The 21,651-nt window shown below is 44.2% G+C and overlaps 1 protein-coding gene across 1 annotated transcript; it reads right to left on the reverse strand.

The window, feature by feature from the left end:
* Positions 1–2,839: 2,839 nt before the first annotated feature.
* Positions 2,840–19,919, reverse strand: mtcl3a (MTCL family member 3a; the record flags this gene model as incomplete). Its single annotated transcript, XM_079503686.1, has 7 exons — positions 2,840–4,372; positions 5,557–7,345; positions 7,676–7,755; positions 8,682–9,266; positions 12,701–13,006; positions 18,607–18,774; positions 19,467–19,919. 7 exons carry the CDS (start codon positions 19,917–19,919, stop codon positions 4,139–4,141), a joined length of 3,615 nt encoding a protein of 1,204 aa, XP_079359812.1. The 3' UTR covers positions 2,840–4,138.
* Positions 19,920–21,651: the final 1,732 nt, after the last annotated feature.

Consider the following 21,651-nt stretch of genomic DNA (forward strand, 5'->3'; position numbering starts at 1 on the left):
TTAGAATAGTTCTAATAAATCTTTAAAAATGGGGGGTGTATGTTTTAGTGCAAAACTACAATAGAGGCTATTTCTGAACCCTCTACATTTACGCAATGTTTGTGTTTACACAAACACTCAAAACTGGCCATTCATTGTCAATGGCATTCAATGTTTGTGTAAGGACAATGTTTGTGTTTACACAAACCCTCAAAGATGGAGATATAGGAGGGGCTAGCGCCCCTCAGAAACTATAGGAGAGTGCGCATTTAATTATCATCATGCGCATACGTATATGTGTTATATGTATATGACTGTACACACGTTTTGTGCGTGAATGTGTGTGTGTGTGTGTGTGTGTGTGTGTGTGTGTGTGTGTGTGTGTGTGTGTGTGTGTGTGTGTGTGTGTGTGTGTGAGTGAGAGTGAGAAAGAAAGAAAGAAAGAAAGAAAGAAAGAAAGAAAAAGAAAGAGACTCACGTAGTGTGAGTGAGAGGCCCTCATCAACACTGATCAATATGCAGCTGTCCAGGGCTCTACAGGAAGTCTGGGAATGTGCTGCACTCAGCATGGCTCTAAAATCAACCCACAGTCAGAGATAAGAACGCACGCACGCGCACACGCACACGCACAAACACACACTATTTCAGGGCAGGAAGAAAGGCAGGTTGGCAGGTGCCAGGCGTCCTGTGGTGAATCCAGGTTACTTGTATGGACAGATCAGTGTCTTTCAGTTTTTTATTTACTTTCTTTTTGTGGGCATTCTGTATGCTTGACACAAGGCAAGCCATGTTTAGTTCATTTCATATACAAACAATTCGATGCGCCATTTGAAACAGATATTTACAGCTCTATTTTCAATGTTACTGTGGTAAGTGCTGAACTGACATACCTCGTCTGCTTCCTTGTATCATGTTTTAAAAGACGAATACAGTATTGATGAACAGTATACATAAATGTTATATCACATTTTAGTTTTATTTATGGCCCATGTACAAATTATTTTGTGGGTCCTGCATGGGCCAAAGGTACATCCACAGGTGGATCACGGAAATGAACACGTTTGGGGACCACTGGGAGGTCAGTGGGACTGGAGGGCTCAGGCCCAATCTGAGGCCACTCCAGACCACTGGGAGGTCAGTGGGACTGGAGGGCTCAGGCCCAATCTGAGGCCACTCCAGACCATGCAGTGAGAACATCTCTGTTAGGCAGAGGATGAAAATAAACAAGCAAAATACTATATGTTAATTTCACCCAGAGGGTTAAATTAACACTCAGGGTTACAAATGGATACATTAGCATTGAGGATTTGACTGTGTATTTGTACAAACTGTAGGCCTATATTGAAACTACAACTTGGACATCAGCTCGTGATCGTTGAAATCACTGTTTATTTGAAGCAGGATCATTTACTACAGTGATAAATAAATTAAATTATTCACTCCCCAAAATTATTTGGGGAGCGATTCTAGCCAAGGTTTATGTGGAGCGTGAGCTGTCAAGATGGTCAAACAGAATGAGTTTTGATGGGGTAATATATATATATATATGTAAATAAATACCATGAGAGGATGTAAAATATGAAACATTACCGAGCTATACCTTGATAAGGTGCACACCTAGGGGGAGGTGTGTGTGTGTGTACAGTAGTCAACACACTATATAAACCATTATATCACAGCCGTTTAAAAGAAGCTCAAATTCTGTGGTATATTGGAAGATGAGTGGGTAATAAGGTTGGGGTTCGATTGCTGGTTCCTTTATTTAATAGATTTTGAGTAGATTCTGCAAGGCCAGGGTCTTTTGTTTTTACCCCATTAAACTGTATTTCTGTTTGTCGTTCCAATCTGAAAGAGTATTGTTCATAAGTGCGATAAAGAAATATTTTTGGACTGATAAATTGTTTTATCTAGCTCTAGCTGCTAAAACAATATCAAAAGATTTGATATGGGATTCAAAGGTCTGTTGAAAATTACACTAACAATCGTAAATGACCAATTCCAGTCTGGTTCCCCCAGATGTGATCATAGGCCATAATGTGAAGCTACACTCCCACCCAACCTGACACAGACATACAAACAGAACTGGGCTGGGCATCTGGAAAGGATGACAGTATTTATATCAGCATCGGTCCGGGGTAGGATTTCTGGCACCAAAACATTGTCCCACCTGCTATTCCTGTCAGTACATGGTGGCAGGTTTCAGACTATAAGGGGTTAGGTGTCTCAGGGGTGTGTGTGTGCGTGTGCGCGTGTGCGTGTGCCTGAGGGGTTGCCAGACTGACAGACAGAGTTAAGGAGGTGAGACCGAGTGTAACAATTTTATCAGCTCATCACAGCAGATTATAGGAGATTTGTGTTTATGTGAGATGACGAATAACCTGTCTCGAAAGACAGAAACAAATCTGCAGGGAGGAAAGGAAAACATACACGCACACACACACACACACACCATCATATGATGGACTGTCCAACTGACTCTGTCACATACAAACTTCACCACATAACAGTCATCACTCACACGCACGGTGTCACCAAGGATGTCAACCAATAAGATTAAGGGAGCCAGACAACCTTTAGTAAACTGGACCTTAGTTGGCTCTGTGCACTAATGGCTCTATTTTCGTCACTGCCTATACCCCTTATCCCTCTACATCGACACGTTGTGAGCTTGTAGATCGGCTATTTGAACTATTCAAAAATGTTTTTCAAAATAAGGAAAATAAGTTTAGGGACAAGGGGTGTGGACCAGAATATGGATGCTGGGGTTCAAGTGGTTAAAATGACGGGAACACTACTAAATACTGAATGAGAATACAATTTATAATGCTCCAGTCTATGATGTAAAAAGAAAAACAGGAAATTCCTCATTACATTTATTACACAAAAAGAACAGCAAAGGCATCACTTTCATCATGTTTCACCACATTAACCCAACAGACTGTAATACCAACTGAGTGATGTTTTGATATGTATCTGTCCATTCAGTAAGTAAAAGTAGAAAAGTTTTTTTTTGTTCATTTCTTGTTTTCAGAAGTTCAGTTATGCATAAATGCAAAAGTTGGCTCGCATGAATACTGTTACGGTATTAGCTATTGGAAAACTGTAGCAATGAGCAAAGAACTAAAATGACCAATGTAAAACATAATGTAATTTGTTTAAAAAAAAAAGAAAACCAGCCTTTGGTACAAAGGTAGAAAAAGGGACGTAACAGGCTTATCTGTTGTTGCTTATCAGATAATGTGTGACATCTGCATTGTTATAATTATGTAACGTGTAAATGTAAAGCCATGAATAAAGAATGAACATCACAGAGAGGTTAAGTAAAAAAAAAAAAAAAAACTACACTGAGAAAAGTGAAGTTAAAATGTTAAGTTGACTAAAAGCGAACCTTAACCTAAATCCAACATACTATACATTTTGTCACATTTTCTGTATTAGGCAAAAAAAGAAACTTGAAAATCAGATGAATTTGAATGGATTCGGACAAAACATTTTAAACAGTTCTTTAATAGGAGCTAGCATACGGTTTCTTACAGTGTACATGTAGCTATAACAAATGGCATTATTAAAGAGTCCATTGTAGTTAGACCTGCAAGGCTACACGTGTCAAGGCTAGGCTCCAGACCTGAGCAAAGCACATTATTTCAAATGGCTGAGATTAACATGAGGTGCACTTATTCTAAATTGCCTCGCAAGTGATGTTTTCCCTGTCCTCTGAGGCTACTCACATTGCTTGGCAAGTTGTCGGAGCACACCTCGATAAGCTGAGATACTGTAGAATATGAAACGGTTTCAGATGTACGGAATAATTATTTTGCCTAAGCTCCACTGGATGGGAAATACATTCTAAAAATGAGTAGGTCAAGGCTAAAGCACTTCTGACTCAGTACTTTTGAGTCCATTTGGTTACATTTGTACACACTCGGAGTTAAATGAACGCTCTGGGGTTTATAGTGTAGGAGTAAGCAGACAGACTGGGTTAAGGGTTTGGTATGTACAGAGGTCATGGAGATTGGAAGGAGACTCAAGGTTCAGGGTTGGGGGATTAACGGTGATAAGCAAAGGCATCTTGTTGCATCGCAGGGATCAGTCAGGACATTTCAAATGATCACTGTCTCCATGTGAAAGGCTGAGTAGGAGGAGAAGGAGGACATGTGTTTCAAATGATCACTGTCTCCATGTGAAAGGCTGAGTAGGAGGAGAAGGAGGACATGTGTTTTAGTGGGATAGAGGGTGGTGCAAGAGGAGTGGTTGAGGGCGACGAGGAGGTGGAGGAGGAAGAAGAGGCGGAGCAGTTGGCCCACCGAGAAGGGAGGCGTCGGTTTGCGGGCCAGGCAGGCCTGGAGAAGTTCTTCTGGTTGGAGGAAGAGGAGATGGAAGAGTCTTTGTTTTCCTGAGGAGAAAGCAATGAATTAACATTAAGGATTATCACACCCTTCCAATCAACCACTAAATTCACCAGTTTAGATACTTTACATTTTGTCACTTGTCCCATCTGTAGTCCCATTCTTGCCCCTAAGGAAAACAACAAGTATATTTAAAATAAAATGGTCAATACATTGTCTGGTCCTGTGGCAAAAGAAAAATAATTTCACGACACAGTAGAAAAACAAAAATGTACATGCAAGAGAATAGTTGTATATACTGTAGAACTTGTAGAACTAGTCAAATTATATTTTTGGAAACCTCTCCATTTCATTATGATTTCAATACTCATTGATCAAGGTTAAATCAACATTTTAGGCCTGGGCCGTGGCTCAGCGGTCCAGGCACCTTGGCTGGTAATCCAGTCTGGCAGTGTGCCGCGGGTTCGGGACGGCCTTTACTGCATGTCATCCCCCCATCTCTCTCCCCATTTCCTGTCAGCCTACTGTCTGTCCCTCCATAAAAAAATATAAAATAAAGGCAAAAGCCACACAAAAAAACCCATTTAAATCAACATTTTATCTGTTCCAAGTACAGAGATTACCTCTCGCTGCATTCTTTCTGTGTGGCACGATTAAATTGACCAGATAATCGTTGAAAATCTGAAACATAATTCCTGTGGTCTGCTTAGGGCTTTCAGTCGTTTGGCTGTTTCCAGATATTTCTGTAATCAAAGTAACGTGAGGGCCTGAAAACGACTTCCAAAAAGAGGCCCTCACAATGAAAGAGGAGCTTTTCTGGAAAGGTGGATGCGTTTGTGTGTGTGTGTGTGTTGGGGGGGTATTGACATCCTGCCAGCTTAGCTTAGTGTGCCACACCACCACTTCCTTTTATTAGGAGCCTTTTAGCAGTGCAATGGCCCAGATGCCAAGATTATAATCGAGGCTTTGGCCCGCTTCTCTCTCAGAGCACATACCAGAAATAAACACTATTCCCATTGGAGTTGTCCTCAGCCAAGGACAATCGCTGAGCCTTTCACAAGGCAACAGAATACAATGCAACAGAATGTGTGACGTCCTTCATTTACAGTGGTAGTACTGGGCTTGCAAGCACATTTTTTACTTCAGTATTGACTAAAGCATTTATGTCTCAAAATAGATGCTAAAACATATTGTGTCCGCACACACAACATGTACTGTAGACTCCACTCACCTGCATTGTAAGACACGCCTCTCTCACACTGATGGCAGTGTGGCTGCTGAGCTGTGCAGTGTGTGTGATGTGTGTGTAAGAAGTCTGTGAAGAGTGCGTGTGTCGCGGGACGGGAGGTTGCGGCGCAGGCTCCATGTCCAGCATGTCCAGCAGTTCTGCGACCTTCTCCTCGTGCCTGGTGGGACTGATGTTGGGACTCGAGGCAGCCTGCTTCTGTTGGTTCTGGTGCTGTTGAGTCCAGGCCGCAGTCTCGTAGCTCTTCAGAATCCTCTCCACCGCTCCGTAATTAGACCGCGAGCCCTCGGGCCGTGGATAGGCAGCCAGAGTGAGGGGCTTCCATGGGTGGTCGTTCATCACGCGAGGCCCAGGCCTGGAGGTGTCAGGCTGGGCAGGGGTACGCCCTTGCTGTGCTTGGTGACCTGATGGTGTCAGCTGTTGTGGCCTGGATTGAGTGACGGGCTGCTGGGGCGAGTCGCTGAGTGCCACGCGGTGAACCCTCGCCTCTTGGGGCTTTACCCTGTTGGGACTGGACCCGGACAAATGATGGGTTTGCCCAGACATGACTGTCTCTGTGGTGGCTCTGTGCTGCGTGCACCTGGTGGGGCTGCCAGGGGCCTGAGGTTTGCCCTCGACCTCCGCGGTCACCTCTTTGGGTCTAATCTGCTGAGGTGAAAGGTTAATAGTGAGTTCCGGGTGCACTCTGACTTCTTGACCGTGGCAGTCCTTTCTGCTTCTCTTGAGCCTCATTTCAGGGATGTGAGGAACAGGGTCAGAGGTGGAGGGAGTTAGCGTATTAGCACATTGCGGACGAGGGTCAACGGTGGCCTCTCTGCGTGGTGGAACCTCATTAGAGACAGATGCGGCCACAAAAACAGGTTCACAAACCACTTCTGCATTGTGCTGCTCCTCCACCCCCCGGCCCATTTCAGCCTGAAACAGAGTTCTGTTAAACTCAGCTGTTTTCTGTTCCAGCATTATATTCCTTTTAGAGCCCTGGAGGCTAAGACAGGCAGGGGGTGAATCCAGAGATGACAAAGGCAACTCTACAGGTGATTCTTTGACAGTGAAATGCATTTGATGTTGCTTAGGCGTTTGTATTAAGTTTTTAAAAGCAGGCCTGTTGTCTGAGCATGAGTCTTTTGCAGCAGTCAGTATGTTGACTTCTGAGAAGCTTTTCTGGACAGGCACATATGCAGATAATTTACTGCCACTGAACTTACTTGAGTCACATGACCAGCGGTTGTGGCAACAGCCGCCGTTGCAGTTGGAGTTAGCTGGTGCGGAACAGGACACGACCACACTGTCAGTCAGAACTTTACCTTCATTCTCCTGCAGCATAGCCCCAAACTTTCTCACAATAGATGGACTGGGACACTTGTTGTCCACCAGAACACAGGGGCTGTGACAACTTCTGCCCGTGATCATTGAGGATTCTGGAATTTGAGGTTCTGGCTCTGGGGTGGAGCTGCTCAGGTTCCAGGACGCGGTACGAGGAGGAATGGGTGGTGCTGCATGATGTGTAGACATCTCAGCAGGTGTTTCTGGGCTTTCATCACCGTCGATCACGTTGTCTGGCCGATTGCTATTGGTCTTCCAAGATTCTTTCTCCTTACGATTGGCCCGCCAGGTATTATCTGGTGACACAGTAATCCAGTTTTCCTTCTCCATGGCCCGGAGGTCCTCATAGATCTGGTTGAGATCACAGAGGGGTTCCTCAATCACCAGGTCGGTTTTAACGTGGAGCAGCGTCTCTCTCTCCTCAGGCAGGTATAGAGACTGAGAACGATTCCTCAAGGGAATAAAAAAAAGTAGGGGGGAGGGGGGACATTCAGATTAAATTAATGTCAATATAATTATAATACACTGATATTTACAAACTGCTAATTTAGTACACAACTTAGATAAATACAGAGAACAAATTCCATATAATGTGCCCCCCCCCCCCCCCCCCCAATAACAACAGCTTATATCAACAATCAACAACGATTTCACAACACTGTGCTTTATGTGCGCTACACACAAACCAGACATACAGATGAACACGCTCGGCTGTACACAGCATAAACAACAGGGAGTGTTGTTGGCATTACGTTGTCCTAGCAACAGGTGGTTTATTTACCTCTTGTCCCCGCTCTTCTTTCTGATCTCGTCCTGGTAACTGCAGAGCTCTTCGCTCACACGGGCTATCTCCTTCAGAGCCTGGCGAAGAAGAAGGAGATGAAAGAGTGTGATTGAGATGCATGGGTGTTCATTTAACTCAGGACATTAAATAAACACTTCCGGAGATACATTTACACTCTTTAACATCATAATATCTTTCTGACCACTTTAACCCTGGTATAGAAATTTAATTAATTATTTTCTGAAAGATTCAATTTAGTTTTCAAAGAAATCTACCAGCTCACACTGCATGTTTTGATCGGCTATTTTTTTGAGTGGTGTAAACCACTCCTACAACTGGCTTTGTTAGTCTGTCTGTCTGTGCTCAAAAAATGAGCACGGTTGATATGGTCACCCAGTTCACACGGGTGTGATTTCATTACGTCAGACATTACGTCAGACCACAGCTAATCAGTCTATATAAGACCTTACACCACTCAGTTCACACGGGTGTGATTTTTTAAGTAGTTAAGTGGCTACATTTATTATTGCTAAAATGAAAAGAGAAAGGTTCAGTTCATTGTGAGGCTGTTTAAGAACATGGAGTGTGATATAAGCAGAGATGGGAGTACATAATACAGGAAGGAAGGTACAGTACATAGTAACATTCTGAGCGTTAATTTAACAGAGTTGAATTAACACTGAGGACACTGTGTGTGTGTGTGTGTGTGTGTGTGTGTGTGTGTGTGTGTGTGTGTGTGTGTGTGTGTGTGTGTGTGTGTGTGTGTGTGTGTGTGTGTGTGTGTGTGTGTGTGTGTGTGTGTGTGTGTGTAGGAAAAGAAAATGGGATTTGTATGGGTTTTATGTGACCCATAAAAATTGGTCCGTGACGCACAAATGGGTCCTGATCCACTGTTTAGGAAACACTGGTCTAGACTCTAACCTAGAGTGTAAGTGGTTAAACGCGAATAAAGTATATACGTTCAGTTTTTGCGTGGGTGGGGGGGGGGGGGGTCTAAACTCACAGCATTGAGAGCAGTAGTGTTCTTCTTCTTGTCACTGCTGTAGATCAGCTCTGCACTCAGAGGACCTCCTTGAGGGCTGGCGGACCGATGGACATTTTTTGGATTCCCTTTAGAGACATTAGTATTCAACTCCAGCAGTCCATGGCCCTGAGCCCCCTGCAAAGCAGCATCCAGCTCTGCTGTGTCCGCAGCGTCCTGGCTGTTAATGTCTGGATGTGGTTGCAGCAGGCCTCTGTCTCCCAGCTCGCATGACTGCTTAACTTCGGCATTGTTATACTGGGAAAAATTGTCACAGACACTGGGTTCTCTATTGAAACTTGGCGAGCAGCTGCCACCGTCACCGCTGATGTTGCTTCGCCGATAGAAGCCTGGAAGCGGCGGCGGTTTGGGAGGATCCGACTGGCTACTACAGCTGAGGTGCTCAAACCGTGACTGGTTGCTGAGAAGACTAGAGCCAGTGCTGGTGGATTGTAGGCTGAGCCTAAGTGCAAGGTTGTCATCGTAATCCTGTGTTCCACTGTCGAGGTCATTCGTCCCCATCCCTGTCCCAGTCCCCTCTCGCTTGGCCCTCACCTCACAGTAAAGCTGCAAATAGAAAAGATCTGAGAATTAACCACTTTGAACCTGGCTTCCCAATTTTGGGCATGTCATTATACTGTAGGTGAAAATGTCAAAAATTGCAGATGTGCAAGCTCACACTTTTTGAAGACCCCCTGGACTAAACGGCATTACGGACATATTGGTACAGATAGTGGTACAGATAGCACACAGCATGTAGTGGTCAATTGGTACAGATAGTTGTTGGATAAAAGGTCAACTGCTTGTGCACACATCAGATGTATCATTTCAGAATCAATAGAGAGGTGGGGGACTAAGGGGGTTCCAGTAATTTTATCTAGCATCAAAATACTTAAATCCTTACTGCACCCCCCCATCTCTCTCCCCCTATCTCCTGTCAGCCTACTGTCTATCCCTCCATAAAAAATATAAAATAAAGGCGAAAGCCACAAAAAAAACATCTTCTCACTCCAGTGTTGATTTTCACAACAAATTTTTATTTTGTTTTAGTCATAGTCTTTTGAATAAAATTTCATTTCGTTTTAGTCATATTTTTTAGCCAATAGTCTTAGTCGACAAAATTACACTGTCTCACTCTTTGGCTTTTTCCACTGTGTGTGTGTGTGTGGTGTGGTGTGATGTGTGTGACTATGTGTGTGTGTGTGTGTGTGACTGTGTGTGTGTGTGTGTGTGTGTGTGTGTGTGCGTGCGTGTGTGTGTGTGTGTGTGTGTGTGTGTGTGTGTGTGTGTGTGTGTGTGTGTGTGTGTGTGTGTGTGTGTGTGTGCGTGCGTGCGTGCGTGCGTGCGTGCGTGCGTGTGTGCGTGCGTACGTGTAGGAACCGGAATCGGTTCCATCACATTTGGAACCGGTTTATCCCACTACCAGAAGCAGCGAGTGCATACACGGCATAGGTTGATGGATTATGACAGCTCCGTTCGGCAGCCGCCAGTAAACTGCCGGTACCGTTAGGCAGCCGCCAGTAAACTGCCGGTACCGTTAGGCAGCCGCCAGTAAACTGCCGGTACCGTTAGGCAGCCGCCAGTAAACTGCCGGTACTGTTGGGCAGCTGCCGGTAAACCTTTTATGGTGTGATGATTATTTTTCATGCAATTGCCTATTGTAGCACTTGGAACTGGAATTACCTCTGGCCTCCTATCCAGGCATCCTGAACTAAGAACTATTTTGTGACCTTTGGGCGCCCTTCTTGCAAGTTCTCATGCAATGTCTGGACAGAACTACTGCCTTTGAGCTTTCCATATTCCTCTCATTTTCTGGTCTCAAGACGTCAAATGAGAGACACATGTTTTTCCTGTGCCTTAGCGCTCCGAGTTATTTTGTATGGTTTCGCTCAAAACACTAATCTCCTTCTTGGAGCAAGTCCGATTTTAATTTGCTGGTAAACATAGCCATGGGGGGTCCAGCATCAACTCTCCCATGTCACAAGCTTTCTCTTGCCATCCTTAATATAAAAGGAAAAAGTCCACAAACTAAAGATGAATTATTGTAGCATAAAGCTTTTTCTGTGATTCTAGTTTCTTTGTTTGTTTGTTTATATATTGATATTTGTGAAATATGAGACCTCAAATTGTTACTGATTGTTGCGGGAGGGACCTACAGTAGGCACAGTCCCTAATTCATAATTGTTTGACTGTGAAATTAAATACTGCTTGATCGGGTATACGAAATAGAAACAAATAGTCAGCTAAATACATTTTCAAGATCAGATTCTGTTTGTTGATATCAGAATCTTGGGTGTCTGGTTCAGTTCTTTGGGCTCATAAAATATGAATTGAATGAATGAAATGTATTGAAAGGATAAGAGAGGTGAACCATCTCCTCTCCAAATTAAATGGGAATAATACATTTTGTAATTCTGTCCAATCTTACACCTCTCACCACCGTGATCCTCTTGTACCCGTCCCTAACCCTACCATTCAACACAAACTGAGCGCAACAACTGCAACAAGCATACTGCACCTTATACAAGTATAGAGTAGTCCACCGATGACAAGTGGCATACAGACCCAGAACAAAACTGGATATGTGTGTCTATTTATGAGACTATCAATTTTTTATTTCTCTCGTCCATTCCGCAAAAGAAAAGACTAGTCATACTTGTAGAATCAAGAGTTTGTGTACAAACTAACATGTTTCTTCCATCAAGGTAATGTGAACTTTTACAGTTCACATCACATACAGTTTTACCGTCCAACTCGGGCACTGTGACAGTTTATTTTTGTGTATGTGTTCCAGGGCTGTCCAAAGGCTGTGCAGGTAGATCACATGGAAGAGGAAGAACATCTGCACACCAGTTTGTAGAACTCCAAGACTTACTTTATTTTAAGGCAGCATTTTTGTTGCCTTAAAATAAAGTAAGTCTAAGAACTCTACAAACTGGTGTGCGGATGTTCTACCTCTTCCTTGATGTAGACAGGTAGATCACATGACATGCCCCTATAATATTTAATTTAAATATAAAACAAATGAATTAGGGTGACTTGATTGATTGATGAGTGTTGCTGTCTGTGGTAGAATTACAATTTAAATACAAAAAAACCTAACCTATTCCATTTCTCCCCTTCGATTTCCCATTCCAAGCGCATTTGTCATGTAACGCCAGCTCTGCTATTCCAAAGACCCCTCAAGTATTTTCAGCGATAGTATAATACATTTGTCCGGTCAGTAGATCTTGTTCAGCTGGTCATTTTGAAAGTAGCTCTCAAGTAAAAAAAAGTGTGGGCACCCCGGTTTAGACGCTCTAATGCATCTATCACAAAAATGGGCAGTGACACTCGGTGGTGAACAAATGCTATAACGCTATTTTCGTGCTTGGACAGACAGACCTAGGGACAGACCCAGGGACACACATAGCTGTCTATAGGAGTGGTTGCACCACTCAAATATGCGACAATAGCGGATTTACAAGCTCACAGGTCACAATTAGGATTAAGTGGTTAATATGGGACACTAAAGCTTGCTGTGCTAAATCTGTCTGTGATCAAACATTCTAACACCATGTTAGATCCTGCTCATCCATCCATCATTCACAATATAAGCCACATGATGTACATCGGATGTGGAGTCTCTGCTTACCACATATAATTTCTCCCAACAATCTCCCAGTTGTAATTAGTCAAACTGTTACTGGAAACTATTTCCAGTACACAATACATAATGTAGAATTGGGGTTATGTTTTTGTGCTGTACCTTTATACTGTATACTGCAGTTGCTTCTTGGATTATACTACACATAAATTAAACCAACGCTTACAGTAATACACACACATACGCATGCACGCACAGACAAATCCAGTTAATTAAAAAAATATTTTAACTTTCAGAAGATGATCTCCACTATAGATTTTGCTGTGTACACACAGTATAGTATATGCATGCCAGATTAACAACAGGCCGGTCTGTTGGTAATCTATCAATTCTAACATGCTCCATGGTATCTCACCTCCTCTATCTTTCCCTGCATGTCTCTCAGCTGGCTCTCCCATTCTCTCCTCTCTGTGTCGAACCTCTCCAGAAGCTCAGCCTTCTCCCGCAGCCAGTCTCTCTCGTTGTGCTCCAGCCGACAGCGGAGGTCCATCGCCGCTGTGTGAGTGTCTGTCAGGAGCTTCCTCTGCTCTTCCCTCTCCCGGCGGAGCGACGAGGTTTCGCCGCGTGCTTCCACAGCGTTCCTTAACACCACTGGTCCAGCAGGACCTCCCGCTGACTGGACCCCAGCACCAACCAACCCTACACCTTCTCTAGCCTCCAGCTGCAGTGCAGAGGAAGCGAGAGAGAGAGACAGACAGACAGAGAGAGAGACAGAGTGAGGGAGAGAGAGAGAGAGAGAGAGAGAGAGAGAGAGAGAGAGAGAGAGAGAGAGAGAGAGAGAGAGAGACAGACAGACAGACAGAGAGACAGAGTGAGGGAGAGAGAGAGAGAGAGAGAGAGAGAGAGAGAGAGAGAGAGAGAGAGAGAGAGAGAGAGAGAGAGAGAGAGAGGAGGGAAATTGGAGGATGAGAGGGGCGATGGGTATGGGGAGATGGGAGCGAGCAGGAGGGGGAGAGAGGGGGAGGAGTGGGAGAAGTTGGTGGAGGCCAAGACAGAGAGCGAGAGAAAGAGAGGTGGGAGAGGGAGGTTGAAATAAGGAAGAAAACAACTATTAGACACCCACAGTAAAACCCTGAGAGACCTGAGTGTAAAAATTGACCCGTCATGTTCTGAGTGGAATTGCGGGAATGAAGGAGTGGCAGGAAGTGAGGTGGAGGAGTAGAAGGAGTGAAAGACCACTGGGACGAGTGTGAATGGGTTCAGAGGAGGGAAGAGAGGATTGAAAGACAAAAACATCCTGCCAGAACTCTAACTCACAGGGATTCACTGATGGTCTCTGTGGCACTTTTCTAAAACAGGATATGTGCAGGATATACTGTAGCGGATTCAAGCACAGTAAAGTGTGTCTGCAACGGATGCACACGATGGCAGTAAAAGGATATGTGGTTGTTCAACTGCTCAGATTCGCACAAAGAATCTCCTGTCTCCTGGACAAGAAACTGGGCCTGAAACTTGCATGATTCCCAGAGTCATATTTGTTCGGCTCATGCAGAGATGGACAAAATGTTTTTCAGAGGAGTTTAATTTAAACGAGAATAGTACTGAATGTCCTGGCTTGGTTTTTAGGGGGCCAAGCAGCAAGCACCTCAGCCACCTGTTGTATCTGTTAGTTTTATTGTCTCTGCCAGGCCAGACTGCGGTGTGTATTCACTCCTGTCTATCCATCCGTCCATCTGTGTACAGCTAATCTCCGGCACTGTTGGCCCGATCGACGTGGAACTGTGCACACTACACACACTCCCTGGATGCCAGAGCAGAACCTCTGCCCAAATGTTTCACCTCAGACGGCCCTCTACTTTGTCTCTAGCATGTTTTTCTTATGCCCTGCGGCAGCACAATTTAGGTAGCGAACATTCATTCTTGTTCACACAAGAGAAGAGTTTGTCTTATCAATAAATCTGTAAACATTAACACAATCTGTGCTATATATATATATATAATCTTTTGAATTATTATTATTATTATTATTTATTTATTTTTACTCACATGGTAGAACAGTCCAATCCAACGTGCACGTGTGCATGCTTATTAGTCCTTTTTCTGCTCAAAATGAGACAGAATCCACGGATCTTATAAATACATAATCCAACATCACGCTGATCAAAACAACTCCCTCGCGGGTCCTCCACAGATTAGAGCGAAGCCACACTACAGCTGGTGGGGGGCTACACTTCCTGGTTGCCCAGGGGCTCTTCTTCTACACTGGTATTTTGCGCATTTGTTTGGCACTGGCCTCACGATCCTCTACGAGTGTAACGGAAGGAAATGTGTTAAGCACAGCCGTGACGTGAAGGTCATTGTGATGTAAAAAGTTCAGTCATTCCACTACCAGACATTCCTCGATATCAGTTACCCATTCATTGTCAGTGAGGTAGTTGCAGGATATCTTGACATAACAGATAAAAAGTCATGGCTCTCAGGTTGATCTCAGGATCATGTTCACAGATCTACACTGACATGTCTTGAGCCACAGGGATAACATACGTGCGTTGTTAAACAGGGTGCTATTCCACTTTAAATGTATTCAAAGCCGAGGTTAGGCTCAGAGCAGGACAACTCCACTTTTTGTGGTTGTTGTGTGCATTTTCGTGTGATAAAAACTGAAAAACATGCAGTCTATGGAGTTGGAATGCACCCAAGACAACGCCTATGTGTACGTGCATGTGGTATGCTAGTGCGTGGTTGGTGCGTGGTGTGTGGGAGGGGGGAGGGGATTGGGGGGGGTTAGTATTCACCCACAGACATCAAGCTAGGCCTTCTTTGAACCCTTGGTCATGAGTCTATTTCTGCCTGTGGCCTGGGGTCACGAAATTATGGCGTAGGGAAACAACACAGACCTTTTCTGTCTGACTGTGTCTCTTTTCAAAGTTCTCCACAATTAGAGATGGAGGTCAAGCGCTGTCCACAGTCTATTTAAACACCCTCAAATAAACAAACAGTGAAAGTGCAAAAACAAGGTGGTTGGAAGAAAAATGGAGAAGCCGGACTTCCACTGACAAGACTTTTGCTGACTGTCTGTATAGAGAAACTACTTTACAGTACACAAAAGTAACACTACATTCAATCGGAACACCAGTGGAAGAAACAAACGTAAGCAAACTTAAGAGAATCAAGCACATAGAGTGTAAGTTATATACTTCAAAGAAGCCATCTTCTGTTAACTTGGCTACCGTCACTGCTGTACAGTGTATATAAAGGTGACTGTGTCACCATGGTGGCCCACTATAAATAGGGGACACAGAGCTAACGCTTTACAATGTCACATTCCGAGGGGAGGGGAAAGCAGAGGAGGGGAGAAAAGGGGAGAGGAAAGGAAAAGGAGAAGAGGAGAGGCGGGAGAGCTGGCTGCTAGCCTGCTAAGCCAGAGTGAGATGTCTCTAGCTGCCAACAGCTTTCATAAATCACTGGTATGCACTGAAATATGCCTGGAAATACCCGGCCAGAGACCTATGCCTGCAATGCTTGTTTGGTGGTGGTGGTGGGGCCAATTGGTTTGTAGAGCCATGCACACAAACTCTCATGCACGCACGCACGCACGCACGCACGCACGCACACACGCACACGCGCGCACGCACACACACACACACACACACACACACACACACACACACACACACACACACACACACACACACACACACACACACACACACACACAGGCCAAGTATGCTGTTAATACAAGGCCTGTATTCATAAAGTAGATTAAAGTGTTTGCCTTTCCTTCAGAATAAGTGTGATTTGACAACTTTAGGCATGATACTTGATATAATAGGAGTAGGATCACTGGTCAGGTCACAAACTCCAGCAACTTCAACAGAGATGTAATTGTTTCAAATGAGCTCTCACATGATACAGAAATGTCTGGTTTCTCTAACTACAGCATCTCTTCCTTTTTTTATAAGCCCTAGACTCTACATGGAGAAATAAAATATTTGATTCTGGGCTGGAACAAGTGTAAAGTAAACCCAAGCCCTGACTTAAACAAATAAAGTTAGGATTTCCTACACAAACCCTGGCTTACAGTAATGTGTTTAGTCCCGAGGAGAACTTGGTGAATATGTACCCAGAAGTATAAACTGTGGCAGGATGTGGTGTGAGGAGAAAACAACTTTTATAATGATGCCCCTCCCACCATACCATACTGTTGCTCTATTCCAAGACAACATGTCCCTCAGCCTGTTTGTGCAATCAATGGAAAAAAGCATGCGTGCGTGCCTGCGTGCATGCATGTGTGTGTGTCCATTTCAAAGCCAAGTGTAGGACAAGTGAATTCCAGGCATTTATCCAGGAAAAAGTCTATTTGATACAACATGGATTTATAATTTGAAATATGCCTTTTACCGTACATTTCCCTCTCTCTCCGTCTGTCTCTCACTGCACACAAAATCCCCATATCTCTGATTGGCCTGTGTGTGTTAAAGCTGGAGGGAAGGGAAGGCATTTGAAGTCTAATGTAGATGACTCACAGACACTGGCATGATGGTATACATTTCTGAGAGTAAGTGAGTGTGTGCATTCCTATAACATTGTGTGTGTGTGTGTGTGTGTGTGTGTGTGTGTGTGTGTGTGTGTGTGTGTGTGTGTGTGTGTGTGTGTGTGTGTGTGTGTGTGTGTGTGTGTGTGTGTGTGTGTGTGTGTGTGTGTGTGTGTGTGTGTGTGTGTGTGTGTGCGCGTGTGTGTGTGCGCGTGCGTGCGTTATGGTTTGAATTCCTGGAGTGGATTAAACTTCCCTGCCCTGCTTTGCTCTGCATAACTAGGCTTCATGAACCATTCATACGGCCCGCTGTCATCCGCACCATTCATGAGGGAGAACAGAATTACAGTCGAATTGAGTTAGTCTTTCTCATTCAGTGCAGGTAAAGAAAATGCTACTCTGTCATGTACTGTATGTCATACAAAATTTGTCAGGCCTTAAGCAACATGTTTGTCAAACGCTTGCAACAACATGCACCATGCTGTTCTATCCAGCACCGTCTTGTGAAATTAGAATCAAAGTCAAACACATCAGCCAGAGTATCATTGAATATTGTTCACACTGCAAAATCCTGAAAGGTAATTCATCCTATTCCTAGTGTAAAAATTGACCAGTAGGGTCTAACCACCTTGTTACTAACTAAAATGGAGAATCCCAGGGTCATCACAGTCTCTTAGTAGGAGATGGAACAAGAGGGGTCCTGTCTAGATGGGTGAATGCATGACCAATCATTTATAGAGCTGAAATAGGAATCAGATGAGACTCTGTTGGCAGACAGAAAATCTGTGTTCATTCAGCCCAATTTTCAAAAATGCTCCGTTTTCCAAAAGTTTAACATTTTTCCAATTTTGTCAATATTATTTATTTTCAAAATAGCAGATCTAGAAGGTCACAATGTGACACTCCAGCTGGACACATTTTGTACATTTGAACGAAATGCTTTCATTGTTTTATGCAGAAAATGATGGTTTAATTAAGTTTATATTTATTTCTTCTGGAACAACCAAATAAAGCCACAGCTCCTTGCAGAACCATAAAAATGCTAAATCGCCCTATTCACCATTGTTAAGGTTTACGAGAATTGTAATTCGCTTCCCTTGCCGATACGTCACAAAGCATGGCATTGCTATGCAAACCCTCAGCCACAGAAAAGTATTTTCTGATGTTTTTTTGGAGAAACACTTAACCTATTGTTACCACAGACAGCTGCTGTTAATAGGCCATCTACTTAGAGAGCAAACTGTTGAAAGGTGAGCTGGGAGCCCATGTGTCGAGGGAGGGGGGATTCTTTGGGGGCTAAGATTCCCTCGTTCTCAGTACAAAGCTTTTGTCTACGCTGAGGTTGGAGTTGGATGGGTGCCAGAGCAATTTATCACCTCGCCAACTGAGTGGCAAATGTGGTTGGCCCAATTTACACAAACCTAGTGGCCTAGGCCCTAAAGTATACACAGATATGTGCAGAGCAAATAAATGCTCACACACATGAAGAGGCATAAAGGCAAGCATAAACTACATCTTGAAAATTATCTAAAATGTTTCAGTATAACTTGTATTTTCATGCAGGCGTTTCGAACCCCACAGACATGCCTAGTTGCCTAACATATCCTCTAACTTCTGTAACAATATGTATTTTGTTTAGGCGCTTTTGAACAGTAGCCCACAATTGATTTAACTCTGAGAGTGTACAAATGGAAACCTTTTGGTCAATTTGTAAACTCATACTCAGGTGTAGATATACACACACACACACACACACACACACACACACACACCTCTGCTTCTAGTACCTGTGCAATCCTGCATTTGAGCTCTGTTTTCTCCAGCTCCCAGGCACATCTGTCCCTGGTGTACTGCAGCTGCAACTCGCTCCTCTTCTCCTCCTCTCTCTTCACCTCCGCCTGCACCTCCTCCAGAACCACCTTTAAGTCCAGCAGTATCCTCCTGTTCTCCCCACCCTGCATGGGAGCGTCATATTTGTCATCTCAATCGATCAATCAATCAAATAGCCTACTTTTGCCAACAGATATAGGCTACAATAGGCTTGTATGCACACCCTTTTTTTATCATGAGCTTACTCGTTTCTTCTAGCCTATTAGAAGAAAGGAGTAAGCTTATGATAAAAAGGATAAATAACCATGTGGTTGCAAGTTTAAAGCTGGAAATTCACATAAAGACCACTTCACCACTTTTCAACCTATCTTCATATAATTTGTCCTCACTAATAATCATGATAAAATACCACAATTTTTTTCTACTCAGTCTGTATCTCATAGGAGGGCTGTGAGCAGTTCAGAAACCCGTCCACCAGTGACATCATCAACGGGGAATCCAAGCTAATAGAAACTGCAGGTTTTCTATTCCTAAAAAGTTGCAATGCCATCATTCTCACTTTAATACAAATCTAAATATATTATATATATTTTTTTTTAATCTTGTTTTAAAGAATTCTGCCTAACAATGATGTCACTTTGTCACTTTGATGTTTGCTTTGTAACTGTAGAGGTCTCAAAAAACAGGCTGAAGTGCTGCATGACTGCTGTTATGATTATGACAGTGCATGGTTAAGCCTGTGACTAAAACTAAATGAATTTGGCCCAAACTGCAACCACTGTCAGAACGAACAAGCGATTATCTTCAATTGGCCTACTTGTATATCAGCGACCTCTCTTAACAGTAACTCTTTCTGATGCATCCATTCCTCCCTGTCATGTCCGTGGCGTTTTTTCAAGTCCTCGAACTTCTTTTTCAGCCGTACGTGGTGAGCCTGCTGCTGCTGCTGCTGCTGCTGCTGGGAATCGTGCCCCCCCGGCGGCCACACTTGGCCCCTGAGAACCTCCAGCGGCGTCCCGACTCCTCCTCCACCTAGTCCTACCGAGGCACCGGACTGGGGCTCCAAGATGTGACTGAATATGCTCGGCGGGGAGGAGATCCTCCGGAGCGGGCTGCGGCTCTTGCCTCTGTCTGGCCGCTCCACCCTGGAGCAGGGCACGAACTCCCAGCCCTGAGACGCCACATATCCCCCTCCTCCCCCTCCACCTCCTCCTCCTCCACCACCGCCTCCGCCGTGCAGCCCTGACCCGTTACCAAATGCAGTCCACATTTCACAACCAGCAACGAAGACACAAAAAAACAAACGGAAAAAAGCCACTCCTTTCACTTAGTGACCAGAGAGTAATTATCCAAATCCTGCCATTTGGCCACTTGGCCGCTCAGCAGCACTCCAGGCAGCCGCCGGCGCTCTGCTCCCACAGGCGAAGGTGGACGCACTTGTTCCTTTCATGTTGTCGCTGCCTGCGGGCTCGCTTTGCTTTAACCTACATGGCCAGGTCAGTCCGGGCACCTGCAGTGTGTCCCTTGTTGTTTAAAATCCCGTTTATTGCACGCATGTGCAACACACAGACAAACACGAGCTCTACATCTGTCGTGTCTTCGGTCCTTCTTCCTGCACCTCCATGACAACTGCACGGGCTGACGACTGACGAGGACAGACACAGTAAAACTACTCCGACGTAAACGGGAAGAGCGCCCAAAAATACCATGCAGCGCACTGGTGTATTTTTACCCTCGCTGTAACCATGCATTTACTTCACCCGAGCAGCTAGTGCAATGAAAGGACAGTCAGTCAGCTGCATGGGACCGACTGAGAGACACTTGGAAGAGAAGAGGCAACTGTGGAAACATGAATGAATCACCCACCGATCGCAGTGTTGTTCTTCTTGTACCATAAAAGCGGTACCTACCAATAAACAAATGTACGCATGGCACGCGTAATTACGCACGTCACGTGTTTGTACTTGGTACGCTTATCATCGCGTGCACTAACCTCTATATCTACGCGAGGTTCCAAACGGACGAAAGTTCGCGCCCTTAAGCCAAACTTTATGTCATAGGCTATAATCAGCCAATTATATTTAATTCAACAAAATATAAGGGCATAAAAATCAGACGCATATAGGAAGGATAGGCATCTCCCTTACCTTTTTTGCTGTCATATATATATAATCCTGTCTGGTCCACTACATTTTCTGAAAGTTCTTCATTTCGGACAACGGAGCATAGCAGACATAGACGACCAAGGACCAACTACGTAGAATCCATCAGAAATAAAAACAACGTGACAGAAGCAGAGCAGCAGTTGTAATTTATAGCTGAAGCGATGCTTTCATTAAACTGAAATTACCCCCATCCCCTCCTCTCTCTCTCTCTCTCTCTCTGTGTGTCTATCCGTACACATTGCACACCCCCACCCCTCGTCTGTCCACAGCTACGCTACAGCTGGCCTCAATATAATATGATGTGGAAATCCCACCGGTGGGATGAAAGATGTGGACGAGGCCCGCCCCCGTCGTGGTGGCCACATCCTAACATTTGTATAAACAGATCCCCTTAGCTACCATAGCGGATTTATATTGAAACCCCGGGCATTATTTCTTCACAATATTGAATATCTCGTGACTGTCATAATGACATTCCAATGTGGGGGTATGTCATAGGCCTAGTTCTCATTATGATCCATGAACAGTATGATAATGATCATTTGACACAAATAGAGAATCTGTATCCACCAATGTTATGATAAAAGAATACTGTAGATCTTTGCTTTGTTGCTTTGCTTTGCTTGGTTTATTTTGGAGATTTTGAAATATGCTACTGTACAGGATATGCTGATTTGGTGTCAGCATTAGGTCTAGAGACAGACTATAGGCCTACAGGTACTACATGTGTACTTAAGATAAATATTAATAATGCATACTGTCAGGTATGCTTGCGTTTCTTTGCCTAGGCAGGCCTATATGTTGTTCCTATATCAATGCAAATGGAAAAGGGGTACA

The sequence above is a fragment of the Electrona antarctica genome (assembly GCF_951216825.1).
Source record: "Electrona antarctica genome assembly, chromosome: 6".
Taxonomy (NCBI): domain Eukaryota; kingdom Metazoa; phylum Chordata; class Actinopteri; order Myctophiformes; family Myctophidae; genus Electrona; species Electrona antarctica.